The following is an 18,012-nucleotide window of genomic DNA, read 5'->3' on the forward strand; positions in this document are numbered from 1 at the left end:
AGACACAAAATGGCTTGTTTTACAGGGTGATCCCCCAAATGAGGATAAATTGAAGAGATATAGTTAGACCTACTAATAGTATTGCTGATTTCAGTAACAACCTTTCAAGCATGTTAAGCACAGTACTTGAGGAGAGATGAACAGTTCAGTACTATGACTGAACAAGGACAAAAACAATGTAGAAGGAAGATTGTGCAAGTCAGTACTGCAGAACACTCATACCTATTTAGAAACCAGTTTATTTCCAAAATGTAATCCTATGATGCATGACTTTAAGTTGTAGATGTGACTGATGTTAAAAACCAGTATCTCCTTTAGAGATCTATGAATATAGTAACAGAATAAAATGCAAATATTTCCATGCAGATGCTCACAAAGTATCAAGAAACAAACAGTAATAGCTCTACATAATCATGATCATTCCTCAAAAGCATGTAGAGTTTGAAAGTTGCTCTTCAATGCCTCCTGTATTATAATACTTTCCAAGGTAATAATTATTTATGATAAATATAAAGCTTATTTCTTTTACCAGAAGGGAAAGACAGAACTAGCACATTTGTTCTGCTGCATGAGTTGTGTAACATACAACTTGCTGTTTAGGTGGCACAAGAACTGATCATTAATTGTTGCTAGAAACTACTGATTTTCCTTATGTCACCAATGTTTGCAACTTGGACACTTCAATGCTACGTATTATACTAGAAAACTAGTAGACTGGCTTGGGATTCTAAACATACTGATAGGCCATATTCCAAAACAAGGAAGTCCCATTGAATTTTCAGGCTTAAGACAGTAACCTCTACCTATACGTAGTTTATGCCTTATTTTTAAGGAATCACTCCCACCTTGCACAACTAATGTCATTATCACCAAGGATTTTCATATTTCCAGAACTGGCATAGCATAGCAGACATATCAATCAGAACATCTTCACCAAATACAAGTTTCTGAACTTGGCAATAAGTGCCATTATCTCTGTTAGGGATAAGGGAGACAAAATGATGAGCTCAGTTCTTTCTGGGCTGTTTAGTATCCTCACAACCAAACTTAGACATTAATTCCGCAACTCTACAGCACCTTTTGTAAGTAAGTATTTAAAATACATGGATCTGGAAGAAATATCCTCCACATCAAGAGAAACCAAGATTACTAATCTTCCTGGTGTTGAAAGCCTTCTAGAAACTCAGCAAGCATCGTATCAGCTCGGTGCAATCCTAGTATTCAGATCTGGTGTCTGTAAATTAATCCTTATAGGCAGACTCCCACAGTGACAACCAGACAGTGAATTTAATGCAGGACCTTAGTAAGCACCAGAGATTGGACAATCCTCATTAAAAGACAGTCAGTTGAAACTTGTGAAAATTTCCTTGTAAGGAAATCTTCAAACAATTACAAAATACATTGGAGATTGCACTGTTGGATAGCCCTGAGGAAACTGGAGCCTGTTTAGCAAGGAAAAAGAACATTTGCAGATTATTCATAACATATATTCATAGTCAAAAATGTACACAAGTCTCAAGTACTTTTAAAAATACCTCCAGGTCATAAGTTTACAAGGTGAAACTGAATAGAACTGAAAGATTCAGTTGAAGTCATTCAAGGTCATCAATCAAACTGATACCCTGAACTGTTGGTTGTTCTTCACTTCTCAAAGCAACATGACATTCCTCCCATGCAGGTAAAACACAAACACTGTTTTTGAAGGGTACTAACTGTCAATGAGCAAGACGATTCAAGTCAAAGTCAGCAGGGTTATTAACTTCTATCCTTCATTACATTAGTGAAAGTGTGAACAAACCACATACACATGTAAGGATATCTGTGTAACAGCTACTGAGTGTAAAAGACAGGACAATAAACATGAAATGCAGCAAAAGAAGCACACGTATTTAAAAGCCTCCTGACAGATAACCATGGTTAGCGCTCTAAGACATAGGTTGATTGGCCATTAAAGGAACCACCAAAGCGTAACTCTGAAGAGATTCAATCAGGAGTTTTGTAACCAGTAAGACTGGTTTCAGTTATCAGGAAGGGTCTCACAGGCAAGAGCAAATTTATGTTAAGATGTCTGAAGGGGATTGCAGGACCACATGAAATGTATCATAGAATGTCTAAGGGAACAACCACAGATCAAGTGAGGGGGGTGAAGATAGGCCAGGAAGCAACAAGTATGGGAAAATGGAAGGGAGTAACTGTGTTGGGAATGGGGAGAAGAAGCTAACAACTGCAAGCAAGCAGGCTGCTGATCAGTAAGCTTTGTCTAACTGAGCCTTGCATCCCATCACCACAGTGTTCTACACTTACTAAACCCTAGGGCAACCTGTCTTCTGCACTGGATGCATTTGTGTGCATGTGTGTACAATAATTCCAATAGCAATCTCAAGTGGGACTAGCTGGCAAGTTGGAGAAAAACAGAATCTGTAGAGATCCTAGTTCCAGGGTTGAGACGGAACAAAAGCTTAAAGGTCTAGATATGGATACTGAAGACAGCTAAGGTCTTGGCCAGGGACTGAAGAGAACAGAGAACGTGCATGAGACACTGAAAGCAAATATGTATGTTCCACTAGTAAATTGATAAACCAGCAAGTAGGAAGAGGATCGGGCCATTTCTATGGTTTGTGACTTAAGCAAGTGCATCTCTAAAGGCACTATCCTCTTATTGGCTTTAAACCATTCGTTTACGGTCATATCTGTACTACATGGGCATATGCATACATCTTTGATAATCACTTAGCCTTACCATTGGCTGGATGCATGAAGAGGGACAAGCATTACCCTGGTATTCAGCAGACTTGGAAGAAAGGAACCCCCCGCATCACATCATCCGCCACATTTGGCAGTCCTAAAATGATGGTTCATCCAATTTAATTTGCTACAGTACCCATCAAAGCTACATCACAAAATAGCCCAACGACAGTAGCTGAATCGTTTTTTTTTTTTTTTTTTAATTGTGCTATCCCACTGGCTATCTTTTCAAAGTCAAAATATCTGTCAAAAATCACAGATAGAACAAACAGCTGTCACTTGTGACTACTTGAGATTCCTGACACTTCAGTCCTTTAACATAGAAATGCCAACTATATCTAAGTGCCTCATAACACTTTAGTGGAACTTCTGTGTAGTTTGAGACAGGCAAAAGTTCTTAAGCAGCCAGGCAGGTAACAGTTTCTGATGTATGCAGCAACAATACCACTAAGAGGTCATCCAAAGAAGTTCAGTAAAGACCAGAGTTAACAGGGTGCAGTCAAACTTCTAATACATTTTAACTCAAGCAGACAATTTCTTCCCAGTCCCTCAGTTAGTAGTCCAGTATATCAGAACACATCTGCCCACTGACTGGAATGACTTTGTGAGAAGTACGGCAGATGCTCACATCTCAGCATAGGCACTTTCACGTAGGCTGCATCTTTGCCTGTTTGGACACATCTTTCTTCAGCTGTGGACTCTGGTAACTCCTAACCCTTCACGTGAAGGCAACGTTGAATGTAAAAATTTCACCGGAAAGAATTGTGTGGTTGCAAACCCCATCTGCAACATCACATTCAATGCACAAGTTAGAGGTATCAGCATTGTTCAAGGTGTAACAGAAGACAGATTGAGTGGGGAGACACGACGTGTGGGAGTGCTATTAGCTGACAATGATGCAGGGAGGAAAAAGGGAGCAGCAATTTCTGTGGATGAGGTCTCTCCTTGGTTGCGAAGCTGTAAGATTTGTCGCAGAAGGGCCTTTCCTTCTTCTCTAGTCTGGAAAATAATTTGTAAAAAACAAAACAACACATCTATGTATGGATTTTCTCTGGGTCAAACTCAGTATGTAAGCAACCTAAGTTATACCAATTTATCGCTCAGTAAGACTGTCACTCTGAAAAATATAAAAAAGTGTCCTCGGTTCTTTTTCTGCTACTTATCAAGAACAATAATGTGCTACTTTTTTTTTTTTTAAATAATCTTTTTACTCATCTGATTTGCATGTTACTTGTGACAGTGGTACCATCAACAACTGCTACTGTCTACATAATCCATCAAAAAGTAGAAAGGAGAAGATACAAATAAGCTGAATTCAGGTTCTTCTTTGTTCCAGACAGCTTTATTAAAGATAGGACACACACCCTGTCTTGTGGCTGTTAGCTACTAGTCTGAAATAAAAATCCAAAATTGCCCCCTTACAAGCTACAGAAAAGCTCAGAACATGGAGTCATATATAGAACTCAAGTGCTGTTGTAACCTCTGTACTGTCTACACATACAAGATGAAAAAACAAGTAACTTTTAACCACTTCCCACCATCAAGATTTTCAGCAGTCTTCAGACTGCAGTCTCAAATTCTTATACTTAGTCAACACAAACCAACGATACTTGATTCGAGTTTACTATCTATACCATATTCCCTGACTTTAGTTAATCACAAGCAGCAGTAGTAATCAGGTATACAAAAACATTCAGAATGAGACTGTTCACGTGCATGACAGACAGTCCTCATTCCTTCAACAAGTGATTTGTCTACTCATACCTACAAGTATAGCCAAGATTAATGTTAGAGATCCCCCAAGACACCAGAGATTGTGCAACTACTCACATCATTGAATGCACAGCATTTCTGAGCACAAGCTGAGGCTTCATCCCAGAGCTTACACTTGAAGTAGTATTGGGCAAGGTAACGGAAGGCAGTGCTGACCTCCAGGTGCTCCACTATCTCCTACAGAAAGGGAGGAAAAACCACCTTTGAGTATCTTCCAAGGTAGCTGTACATCACGTTTACATTTCCTTTTGTTCCCAAGATACCATCTTACCCCACAGGAATAGATATCCTGAATGTATTTGATATAGCACTGAGCAGCCTGTTCAGATTCATTCAGCTGTTCATGCAGCCTAGAAAAGGAGAAAAAATGGGCCACTGGAACAACACTGCATTGCCAAAGACCTTCTTGGTCAATGAGAATGTATCTACTAAGCCTGACCAGAACTAGAGATAGGTCTTTTCCTTAAGAATTTGCAAGCCATGCATCATGTACTATCCCGCATTGAAAGAAGTGATCTAGCCTGAGAACAGTCACATTATCAGGAAGGAAACCAGTCAGGTAACAACTGATAGAAGCACTGTAGATACAACCAAAGCAGGGAATAAGATAGGAAAAGTCTTTTATAACTGGCTATTTCTTCCAGTGCTCCTTCTTCCCCCCTACATCCCAAAAATCTTTGTACAGTAGCTTCACCTCTCACCTGCCTGTTTCTTTCCCCTTCACTTTTCCCCCACCAAAAAATGATGCTAACATCAGTGTTCACATTTATTTCACATTAGACACTTCTCTAATGTCACATCCATATATTAGGAAGAAAATGGGGTAAAAATCAATCTACAATTTTTTATAGCATCTAGGACCACAAATTGCTTGGATTAGTTTAAGTTTCACTGCAAGACGTACAATTACTAGTACTAAAATCACCCTAGGATTTGGAAATCCCTTGCAACCCCTATTATCCCGTCATTTCCTCTGTAGCTGTTCTGAGGGAAAATTAAAGCTAAAGTTGGACACCAGAGAGTGTGCAGTTGCTGTAAACCTTCTAAAGATAGTAGTTATTATGCATCTTCAAAAATAATAGTACCTAATGGCAATTCCACTTGTTTTCAATTATCACTAGGTATAAAAGTGCTTTAGTTGCATTTAACAACATTTTTGACAGTTCAGTACTAATACATACTCACTTTGCTAGTTTCACCAATGCCATTTTCTCCACATCTCCCACAGCGTAAGCTCTCCAATAGCACTGTCAAAGAACAGTCAGTCAAGCACACAAGAAAAATGACTCAGGCAAGCAACTTAGAAACAGAAAATTGCACGGCTTTAAAGCAAAAGGACACATATCAGATAAACATCTCTCTTTAACAGCTATTCTAGTTACATCACAGCAGAACTTTGCCTGTTTTAAACTGCAACAGAAAGGGTTTCCATAACCTAACATGCTGCATGCATTTCTGGTAGCTCTAGCCACACAATTTTATTCCATCTCTACCTAGAGTCGAGGGGGACATCCTAATGTTTTACTCCACATGCCAGTCATCACTTACCTTTTTAGCTTCCACCAACTGATTAAGTTTCTCATAGCATTCTCCTAGAGCAACCAGCATACGGGAATCATTAGGTCTGAAAAAAAAACAAACAAACAAACAAACAAACAAAAAAAACTAAATGTAGTTTAATGGACAGTCAGCTGATTTCTCAAGGGGCTGCGGGGAGAGAACCTATATCTGCCAGTGTTCTTCGTCTTCTCTTACATAAAATTTCACTTACATTCCTCAGGCATTGGAATAGTGAAGTAGTCTTGGCACCAAACCTTCCAGAATTCAAGAAGCATTTGGACAACATTCTCAGATATATGTTTTGATTTTGGGGTGGTCCTGTGAGGATCCAGAAGTTGGACTTGGTGAATCTTGTGGGTGCCTTTCAACTTGGGATATTCTATGATTGCACCTCAAGTATGTTGTTCAGCTTTGAGCCCCTGCAGGAAAGACACTGCAGCCCTGGAGCATGTCCAGAGAAAGGCTAAGAAGCTGGTGTAGGGTCTGGAACACAAGTCCTGTAATGAGCAGCTGAGGGAATTGGGGTTGTTTGGCCTGGAGAAGAGGAGGCTCAGAGGAGACCTTATTGCTCTCTACAACTACCTGAAAAGAAGTTGTGGGGAGCTGGGGATCAGTCCCTTCTCGCAGACAACTAGCGACAGGACAAGAGGGAATGGCCTCAAGTTTCGCCAGATGATGGAACGATTGGACAAGATGATCTTGGAAGTCTTTACCAACCTTAATGGTTCTATGATTCCTGATCAGTGTTCCTCAGGATATAAGTGACAAAGCCACTAACAGCTAATGAATACAACTAGAAGAATTTGTAATAGAGAGACTGCACAAATCACATGGCATTGATGCTCTTCCCCCTTCCCCAATTCAGTTCCTGTATGCAAATTCCTCAGCTAGTAGCCACCAGGTCTGGGTGAACACCAATAGACATGGCTATGTTTTCAACTCTACCTGAGCTGGTGGGCCCGTCGGTAGTAATAGAGACAGTAAAATGGCATTTTGAGGATTTCGTAGGTTTGCCCCAAGCCATACCAGGCTCTGTAATCCCTTTTATTCACCTCTATGGCATGTCTGTCAAAGAAAAGGAGACAAATTAGTCAGAAAGCATTTATAATCAGAAACATGACAGAGTTAAGCAAAAGACAACAACAAAAAAAAAAAGAGATCTAATCCAACTCAAATGTGTGCAAACTCAAACACTGTTTTGTATGGCACATGAGTGATACCTATAAGCCTGGATAGCTGCAGATGTGTTCTTCATTTCCATGTATTCATGTCCCATAAGTGTCCAAGCTCCCAGATAACGAGGATTCAGTTTCAAAGCCCTCTGGAAATAGAGTGCTGCTTTTTCATGCTGGCTACGTAAGCTATAGTAATTTCCTAAAGCAAAAATCACAGTATTTAAATAAATAGGAAAAAAAAACAGCAGAGAAGTAAAAAAAAAAATAGATGGAAGAAGTATTATCTATTACCTCCTAACTCAGATTCTAAGACGAGACATATTAAAGGTCTCTGACTCAACCCTCAAGAGACCTAATGGCAGTCTGTTCTCCAGTGTTCTGATCAAATGCTTCTCTGGTTGTACCAATCAGTTAAGATCTCATCTCTCTGTGTTGAAACTTACGTCATGATCTAATAAGCAGATTTCCTAGACCTGACACACAATTGTTTCTGTTGTAGTTTCAGGACTATAAATAAAGGCATTATCAGCTACATAGACCTTCATAATGTTTTCTTCAACTACTTTTTGCACTGATAGTATTACAGCAGTTCTTTCAGAGAGAAATGAGACAAAGGGGTACCCTCATTCTGTACACTTATTAGGCTGCCTGAAATTACATTCAACAAATGTTTTTGATGGCCCTGCTGGTTGATCATCTTCACAAGTGTTAATAAGATTTTCTCCTACAGTCTGCAGACAGCATAGTAAGAACATGTAAAAGGGCTGGCTCTCACCAATTACACAGCAGGTCTCAACACGATACTTGTCTATCTCACAGAGATTGTGAGCCAGGTAGCTCAACTCAGGCTTCATGCTCTAGTGAAACAAAGTGAACGTGATGAGGAAAGGATCATGTTACAGATTCAGACAATGAAAACCTAAGCAGTTGACAATGCACAGATCATATTATTTCAAGGAGTTGTGGAGCAGAAAACAGAAGCTGAGTGCTTATATTCAGAGAAGCTAGATAACAGCAGCTGCTTCACCAGTGTTTAACTTACCTCTGATAAAAAGCCTCATGATGGACATGGAATAGAAAGGGTGCTTACCCTGACATACAGCAAGTTGGAGAAAGTGTCCATGTTTTCTATCCTGTAAGGATCTTGTTTCCTTAGCTCATTAAAGATGGATAAAGCTTTGTCAATATCTGAAGGAAGAACAGCAGATGTGAGAACAACAACTACAGATGCCATGCTTGTGTTAAGATGCTCATTCTTCTGTGTTATTAAATACCACTGACCTCGGATATTGTGGTAGGCAACTGCAATCTGAGAGATGATGTAGGTGCTTTTGGAAAATCCTGCATCAATGAGACTCTGATACTTCTGCAGAGCCTCCTCTATCAGCTGCAGCTCTGTATAAATGTGTGCAAGAAAGAATTCTTTCATCCATGTATCTGGCAGGGACAGGAACTTCAACTAGCAAGAAACAAAGAAGAGGAGGAAGAGATGATAATCAGTAGTATTCTAAGAGCCACCTGTGGCAAAGAACCCATTATCTTCCCTCCCATGATTTAGTAGGCAGTCTTGAGGTAGGAGAGTTTCCTGTAATCGTGCTTTCTAAGGCCATAATACCAGCTATGAAAGAGCTTTGGTTAGGACCAAAAATTAATATCAGCTTTGTCCACAGGAAAGGCTAAATAATGCCTTTAAATTAAGAATATTAGAACAAGAAAGGAGCATTAAGACATCCATTCTAAAAAGCAGTAAAATATGGACCATGTAATTCCATTTAGTCACTCCCAATCTATTCTATGATGATTGAAATCAGAACTGAAGCCTTTGCTTTGCCCAATCAGTGAAGAAACAACTGTCTTCAAATCTGGCTTCTGCTTTGGTTACTGGCTTTATTTCTACTTTAAATTCAAGAGTCCTTCAAAAGACTGTACCTTCTTCCCATGTTTGAACATCAATATTAAATTGTTTTGTTGTTGTTTTTTTTTTTTAAATGAGCTAAATGAACAGAACTCTAAATAATCTCACCAAAAATGTATTTCCTGTTCTTCAAAGATCAGTAAGACTCTTCTGTGCCACCTCTCCTTTTTAAAATATGCCATCAGCCAGAATTGACTGAAGAATTACAGGAGTGGTCTCATAAATCCCATGCATAAAGACAAAATAATCAAAGTTCAGTTCATCTCATACATGTGGCTCTATATTCAATGAAGGGAATACCTTTTAGTCTGAATCAGATTGGCACTTCAGAAGCAAATCTCTCAGTCACCCCCATAAGCACGCTTTATTTCACATCACGAACCTCTATCAGAGTATGCAATCTAGATTCTCTTAGGATAAAGCTAAACTCAAGAGACACACTCCCATTACTAATAGATGTCTAAGCCACAAAAACAGACAACAGCATGTTAAAAGTAATCTCTCCAAGTCATATCCAGTGCAAACAATGGGTCTTCTAAGTCAATTATTTCCAATTACAGATTCAAGACTACTATACTTTACTTGGTAATAGTGAAGGAACAGACTTATTAAAGGCTTACTTGGATGAATGACTGCTTACCAAACCATTTGTATCATTGCAAATAATTTGCATAGTAGTATGTGACAGAAAAAGCACAAACTTTCAGTCATTTGAAAACACTACAAGCAGTGGTTCTACATATAATACCAAGTCACCAAAAGTGCTCAGTAACTGCAGTACTAGATCCAGACAAAAAAGTACCTTAGGAGGATCTGTTTTGTGACACAAAGCAATAATCCAGTGGACAACTATTTCAGAATGTGTGAATCAGCCATTTCTTACACCACCTTGTGTGTGAATGTGAAGGAAATAATCCTGCCTGTATAAAGATTCGCAGGCAACAGTATAGCAAGCAATTGAAGAAAAAGACTTTAACAATATAATTTATGATCTTGGGTTGCCTTCTCAGACACAGCCGCACAGAATAAAGTAGTGGGAAACACCAATCTTTCAGCAACTGAATCACTGGTTACTAAATCAGGTTACAGTCCAGAAATTGTTACCACAACTTGTTATTTCCCAACATTTACCATCTCTTTATCTGTAATCAAGTTGCAAAGTTCCAGCCAGGCACCCCAGTGCAAAGGTAAGACATGAGCAGCTTCAACGAAAACATCTATTGCTTCTTTAACCAGGTCCAGCTTCCGCAACACAACACCATACCTGTGAATCAAGTTAATCAGTCATAAAACCCTGCAGATCCACATAAACATACAGAAACACATTAGAAATACTTGTAGACACATACAGGTAAAGGCCAAACCCATCCAGTTCCCGTGCTTTGTGCTTCTTGCTGAGCTCAACTCTCAGTTCTCGTAGAGCTTCATTTTTCACCTGTCCTTTTTCCAGTGGTCCTGCATGAAGAGCAAGTCAAACAGCAAGCTTTTGTTCAAGTCTTTCCACATTAACTATGAACTCTAGAGTATATTTAGAATCATCACTGACATGACCAGAAAACTTCCCAGCATGTCACTATTGTTTTTTGTTTTAAAAATAAAATCACTTAGTCCAATGATCTGCTTTAACAGAAGAACTGAAAGATGAAAATCTTTAACCTGTCTTAAGCCAACAAAGAGAATGAAAGCAAATTATGTTACAGCCCGCTATTACCCAAAAATCAAGGGAAAAGTTATGAAACCAAAATGATTTAAATGAAGATGCATTATTGCAAGATTCATTATATTAACTTGCATTTCTTGACACCAGAGCCTTACCCAAACTATCCACTGTCTCATCATCCTTCTTCTTTTCTCCTGACTGTGGAAAACAGAGGAAAACCGAGATTATTTTTACAACAGCATATCCCTTACGTTTGCTGCAGTTCTGGTAGCAGCACGTGAACTGAATTTTCATGAACGTCACAGACAGTTCCAACAAGAACCCTCCCCATTCTCCTCTTCCCCACCCCCACTATATATATGTAAGTTCGGATTTTTAGGCGAACATATGAAACAGTATAGACAAAGAAATAAGGTTTGGCAAATTCCACATGGGGGAAGGAAAGGAAGCAGAGGAGTTCAGTGCTTAAAGGCAATTTTTCTTTCTGTCTTACCAGGTATCTAGAATACATATACAAGAAGTAAGCTTTCTGACTCTTGCAGCCCCGAAGAAAATACGCAGCCCTATCATATTCCTTTAGATCAAAGTAGGACTTGGCTAATGTATAGGCATCCAGATCACGAGCATCCTCCTGCAGGAACACAGAAGAGTTCAAGACCTTAGAAGCTCTGCCATGCTTTATGAAAATCACTTAGTTACAAGCGTATAAATGAAACTGCCCTGAAAGCTAAACAAAAACAAAACAAAAAACACTAGTTTTGTTCATTCTCAAAGGATGAGTTAAGTACCATCCAAAAAGTCTCTCTACTCCCTCATATGATTGGATTCCTAGTTATGACATAATGAATACAGACTGGTTAGAAACATCTAAAGTAAACAGAGTGGTTCTAGGAAATACACAGTGGCAAGTTGACAGACATCAAGAATTTGCTGTTCAACAAGTATGAACAACTAAAAAAAACTACTCAGGAATTCTACATCGGACAGTATTAACATGACAATTTAAATGCAAAGATTTCCTTGGAACCTATGCCTTGAACAATTTCTTGGCAGAAAAGGTTCCGGGAGTTCTGGTACACACCAAGCTGAACATGAGCCAGCAACGTGCCTTTGCCACAAAGAAGGCTAACAGTGTCCTGGGCTGCATTAGGCAAAGTATTGCCAGCAGGTCGAGAAAGGCAATCCTTCCCCTCTACTCAGCACCAGTGAGGCTACTCCTGGAGAACCATGTTTGGTTCCAGGCTCCTGAATGCAGGAGAGACATAGACATACCGGAGAGAGTTCAATGAAGGATCATGAACATGAAGTGACCAGAACATCTCTAATATGAGGAAAAGCTGAGAGAGCTGGGACTGTTTATCCTGGAGGAGAGAAGGCTCAGGGGGATCTCACCAATGTACCTGAATAGAAGGTACAAAGAAGAACGAGCCAGGCCCTTCTCAGCGCTGCCCAGTGACAGGACAGGAAGCAACAGGCACAAACTGAAACACAGAAGGCTCTGTCTGAACGACAGGAAGCTCTTCTGTACCGTGTGGGTGATAGAGCACTGGCACAGTTTGCCCAGAGAAGCTGCACTGTCTCCCTCCTTGGAGATACTAAAAAATGCTTCAGTGTGGTCCTGGACAACCTGCTCTAAGTGGCCTTGCTGGAGCAGGGTGGGGTGGGACCAGATGGACCCTGTGGTCACTCCCAACCTAGAACATCCTGTGAAATGCATTTATGACATGTTACACTGCAGTAACTTAACCCAGCAGGATTATACCTACGAGTTGTACAGGACCACTGTGGAGGCGGGGATGATACAACTTACTTCTCCTGTGTCTTAAGGAGGACGAGTTTACTGGCATAAAATAATTTGTATTACAACAATTTAGTGAAGGTGAAAAAGTCAAAATTAAGTGGCATGATTTCCAGTTTTGCTTACAGAGTCTCTCACTTAGCACAGGGCAAAGTGGGAAAAGGAACGTGCTCGCCTGCAAGGCCTACTCGGGCTCGGCCACCGCAAAAAAAGGAAGGTGGACGGGACCTGCACAGCGCCGCACAAGGATCGGCACTCAGCACTACCTCGTGCACAACGGCTTAAAAAAATAAATAAAGCTCTATCGCATTTTTCCTTAACGTCTTTAGACGGGGCTAAAGACGAGCTCGCGGCTCCCGCCGCGGGAAGGGCCGCAGGGACCGCTCCCGCTCCCGCGGACACGGCGGGCCCGGGGCCGCCCCGCGCGCTGCGGGCGCCGCAGCCCGGTCGCCAGCCCGGTGCCGCGGCCCGCCGGGCCTCCCCCCCCGCCCCGGCGCGTACCTCCGTGAGCGCAGGCGGCGGCGGCAGCTCGCTCAGCGGCAGCGGCTCCAGGGCGAAGGCCAGCTCGGAGGCCCTGCGTGGAGACAGCCGTTAGCGCGCGGACAGCCGCCGGCGCGGGGCCCGCCCGCCCGCCCGCCCGGCGCGGCGCTCACCACTTGCCGCTGTGCTGCAGGCCGCGCTCGCGGCTGCGCTCGGCCACGCTCAGCAGCTGCTTCTTGATCTCCCGCAGGTCCGAGAAGTCGGCGCCGCACAGCCCCGCCGCCGCCATCCCGCCGGCGACGCGTCCCCGCCAATCGCAGCCCCGCGCACTCCGCGCGCCTCCGCTCCGCAGGCGCCGCTTGGCCACTGGACGGGCTCGGGGAGCCTCGCTCCCAATCCGAGGCGGCTCGCCGAAGCCTCGGCGTCTGACTGGGCAGCTCCCGGCGGCGCCCCGCCCCGCCCCGCCCCGCCCCGCCCGCGGGCGCCGCCCTGCGGCCTGGCGGCGCTGTGCCGCGCTGCGCCCCCCGGCGGCTCGAGGGGGCGGCGCCCCGGGGGCTCCCGTGCGAACTGCTGCGGCCGCAGCCGGGCCCGTTGCTGGGAAGTACCCGCAAAAGCAGATGCTTTCCAAAGGCTAGGCAAATGTAAGGGTTCAAAATGCCCCTCTACCTTCTGGAGGTGTGGGGTTGCGTATCTCAGCGTCATCCTTCTTTCCCTGTTTTCTGAGTTGTTGTTTTGTTTTGTTTTGTTTTTTAAATTAAGTAGTTTACACCTGACTTTTGCATACTGACAGAACATTGATAAATGTTTGGGGTTTGTCCCTTTCATCTAAGGTAGATTAATACTATCTTACTTTAACAGATACCTGTATTGCGACACATTGGCTCATGTCTTTTGAAGCTACAGAGTGAGGAGAAACAAGGATGAGAGAAAACTAGAAGAAAGCCCATTCAGAGAAGTCTGAGGAAGGGTTAGTACAGTAAGAAGACTTCTTGCATGGTCTTACTGAACTTAGCTGCAACTGAAAGTTTCATTCACTTCTGACTCAATGTTTCACATATTTTGAATTTTCCCACTTTATATAATTAAAATTTAGCTGTTTTGGGTCTTAGACTGTTGGTGGCTCTTGTAGGATGAAAGCCAGGGACAAAAGACCAGTCATGATTTTGATACCGTCTCTCATGGTATCCTTCTGGACAAAATATCCAGCATACAGCTAGACAAGTACATTATACAATGGCTGAACAATCAGCTGGCAGATGGGGCTCAAAGGGTTGTACTAAATGGGGTTACATCAGGCTGGCAACCAGTGCCTAGTGGGGCTCCACAGGGCTCAATTTTAGGCCCAGTTCTCTTGAACGTTTTCATAAATGATGTGAATGCAGGAGTCAAGTGCATACTAAGTAAGTTGGCAGATGACACTAAATTAGGAGGAGCTATTGACTCCCTTGAGGGATGAGGGGCCTTGCTGAGAAATCTTGGCAAATTAGAGGGCTGGGCAGTCACCAGCCTCATGAAGTTTAACAAGACCAAGCACCAGATTCTTCTCCTAGGATGGGGCAACTATGGATATGCATACTGACTGGGGGACAGGCAGCTGGAGAGCAGCCCCACGATAAGGGATCATTGGGCGCTGGTTGATGGCAGGTCGAGTATGAGCCAACAGTGTGTCCTGGCAGCCAGAACGGCCAACCATACCCTGGGATGCATCAGGCATGGTGTTGCTAACCAGTCCAGGGAAGGGATTGCCCCGCTCTGCTGTGCGCTGGTGCGGCCTCACCTCGAGTACTGTGTGCAGATTTGAGCTATTAGAGAGTGTCCAAAGGTGGGCAACAAATATGATGAAGGGCAGGACATATGAGGAGCAGCTGAATCCCTTGATTTGTTCAAGCTAGAGAGGAGGAGATTGAGGGGAGACAACATGGCAACCTACAGCTTCCTCAAGAGGGGAGCAGAGGGGCAGGTGGAGATCTCTTCTCTGTGGTGACAGTGACAGGCCCAAAGTGATCAGCATGGAGCTGTGATAGGGGAGGTTCAGGCTGGGTGGCATTAAGAAAAGGTTCTTCACTGAGAGGGTGGTCAGGCACTGGAACAAGTTCCCCAGGGAAGTGATAACTGCACCAAGCCTGCAGAGTTCAAGAAGCATTTGGACAACGCTTTCAGACTTATGGCTTGTAACTTGAAAACAAGTTGAATCAGTTCTAATACTGGTATCTCGGGGCTGTACTTTTAACACATTTTTTTCCTATTCACTTCAGCCTCTTCAATTTCCCACTGCATTTCTGTTACAATGCTTTGGGGACTTCACTGATATTATGCTAGAATGTAGTTTGGCTCTGTATCTTTTCTATGGTGTTTAATTCAATTTCTGTATTTGGTTCAATTTCAATTTCTGTTTTTGGTTTCAGTTTGGTTTTTGATTCAATTTCTGTATCTGGTTCAAATACAGAAATTTAAGGACTTATTTTAGGATCATTGTACCCAACTGCTTTTTAAGCATTTATAGAAAGGTGGTAATACTTCTTTTGTGTTCATTCCAGTATCAGAGTGTCAGTGATGACCCTTTTAAGAGAGTAATTAAGAATTAGTAATGTTAAAATTCTTTTCTATGTAGTTTGAAGCTTATATTTTTTATTCTTTCTCTTAATGATTGTGAAGGCACATTATTCTCAGTATCATGAAAATATCCTTCACAATTGCTTCTTTTATTACAAAAGTGACTTGAATGAGAGGACACTGTGTTTGAATTGGCCTCAAGGTCACTGGTAATAAAAGGAGTATCATTGATTAGTATGATGTCACCATACTTGATTCATTATTATCATAGTGAAAGATTTTTGTTGTGAGCCACTGAATGTTTGTATTTCTGATTGCACTTAATCCAGTTTGAATTCTAAGTCCACCACCTGTTTTCAGTTTGGTGACAATTACTACAACAGTTTCTAGGTTGTAACTCTATGTTGGTCTGGATCCATTTGTTCTGGAGCAGCCTGCTGAAATGACGGTTGTTCTGCAGAGGTTTACAGAAATAGGCATAGCTCACATTATTGTTAAAGTGAGCAGTGACGAGTTATTTATGGTCTTTCAAATAAACAAAGCAAATTAATCCATTGTTTAAGGTCTGAATTAATATTGCATTTATTTCTCTTTTGATTATAGCCAAACATATTGCAAGTTCAGTTGTAGCTTTGACAGAAAATACTCTGCCAGCCCAGATGTCCAAGATACAAATGAAAAGTTCTTTGTTATTCTTCTTGTTACAAAGATGCCTAATCAACACACAAAATGCCTATGACTCATTTCTTGTTCCTCTTCTCCTTGCCCTGCTCCAAAACACAGATGAAAAGAGACTCCTATTTTTTATCTAAAAATGAATTTTCGTTGTCCTTACAGTCTCTCTTGTGTTCTCTATATTTGGGGATTAGAGTGGTTAGAGTGGTTAGAGTGAATTGTTCTGTACTCTCAGATTTTGTATTTGATATTTATTTGTTAATTACACTGCTTTAATTTAAGGCTGTTCAGGTTTTACAAGAATCCAGTGAGTGATTTTCAGTGAGGTCTGTGAAGTAATTTTATCAAAGTCTGTTTATCTTCACTTCAGCCTTGGTCACACTGGGTATTGTGTGTTGTTTTCCTGGGTGGAAATTGTGACAATAGCTGCAAGTGCTCTGTGAGATTTAAGTAAGAAATATGAAACCTTCTGCAAAAAATGTATGAGGTGCTACTCATTTGGATGCTTGCTGAAATTTATGAAAAATATCCTTTGTGTCAGCATCTGGATGTGTGCCACTTGGGCAGCTATGCTCTATCTGTTCATATGGTTGCATTTCTAGAAGAGCTGTAGGTCTGACAAGTATGACATACTGAGCTGTTTAATAAGAAAACGGTTTTCTTTTTGGTACCCAATCCGATCGACTTGGCTGTGAATGGCTGTTACTGCAGCAGTTAGCAGCAGCTGAAATTGTGATTCTGGCCGTTAAACAGAAGGTGGCGCTCTGGGCTCTTCCTTGAGGCAACATGAAAAGGGTGAGAGGGTACTTACGGTGGCTAAGAGTTCAGTAATTCAATTTCTCAAGACTTGCTTCATAATGAGAAGGCATAATTCTTCCAGTCATTCCATTGTGTAATAGATGCGTCTATTAAGTGACACCCAGGGCTGGCTTTTAGAGCAGGAGACTAATTAAATACGCTGTGCATGAAACTGATAATATCTCAGAGAGACACAGATTGACTTGGCTGTACTAACTGGGTGCTGCTGAAAGAGCAGCAGTTTGTTCGCTATGTCATTGCACACCTACATGCATGAGCTGGTCTCTGGTCCCTCACAGAAACGTGGTAACAAAAATATACCCATCATACAAATGGAGAGTGCAGATACTCTTATATTAAGAGGATTAATATTTTCAAGGAGAAAAATCTTGAAAAGTACAACTCTTCTCCAACAAAATCCAGTGTAATGCTGAAGTGTCTTACCAATACAGGGAATTTCATTCGTTGGCAGACATTTCAGCCAGTTAGAAAATCCTGACTTATTCATTATCTGAAGTCAGTTTCTTCATTATAAGTCTATCAAACAGTGCTTTTAAAAATATTTTAAATCAACAATGATTACAGGTTGTTTTATAATTTTACACTAGAAACCTCATGTAATAAGAAATTCTCTTCCACTATTGGTTATATTCTCTGTGTAACACAGTTATCCAACTCCTACTTTTGCTTGTTATACAGTCTGCCAGGACGTCATTAAGATTAGAGCTGGGAAACCATGTGACCCTAAAATGTAAAGGAAACCATTTATACTTGATTTACACCAAGACCAAAGAATAAATTTTCACAAGCTGTGAATAGTTTCAAAGGACATGAGAGTGCCTGTCAGAAGTGAGAAGGGTTACCGAGAGATTTGTATCAA

The 18,012-nt window shown here is 41.6% G+C and overlaps 1 protein-coding gene across 2 annotated transcripts; it reads right to left on the bottom strand.

The window, feature by feature from the left end:
- Window positions 1-429: 429 nt before the first annotated feature.
- On the bottom strand, window positions 430-13,455 carry CDC23 (cell division cycle 23). Of its 2 annotated transcripts, none has more exons than XM_084295623.1 (16): window positions 13,280-13,455; window positions 13,128-13,200; window positions 11,322-11,459; window positions 10,984-11,026; window positions 10,518-10,623; window positions 10,300-10,432; window positions 8,535-8,712; window positions 8,344-8,441; window positions 8,029-8,110; window positions 7,299-7,452; window positions 7,024-7,143; window positions 6,067-6,142; window positions 5,704-5,765; window positions 4,790-4,868; window positions 4,576-4,695; window positions 430-3,528 (listed from the first exon to the last, which is right to left on the bottom strand). In XM_084295623.1, the coding sequence occupies exons 1-16, from the start codon at window positions 13,393-13,395 to the stop codon at window positions 3,433-3,435; spliced, it is 1,674 nt and encodes a 557-aa protein (XP_084151749.1). In that variant the 5' UTR covers window positions 13,396-13,455; the 3' UTR covers window positions 430-3,432. The 2 variants fall into 2 exon arrangements, with proteins under 2 accessions (XP_084151749.1, XP_084151748.1); XM_084295622.1 differs by having other exon boundaries at window positions 430-3,744.
- Between the last annotated feature and the right edge of the window lie 4,557 nt (window positions 13,456-18,012).

Source organism: Netta rufina, assembly GCF_964035555.1.
Source record: "Netta rufina genome assembly, chromosome: 14".
Lineage (NCBI taxonomy): Eukaryota > Metazoa > Chordata > Aves > Anseriformes > Anatidae > Netta > Netta rufina.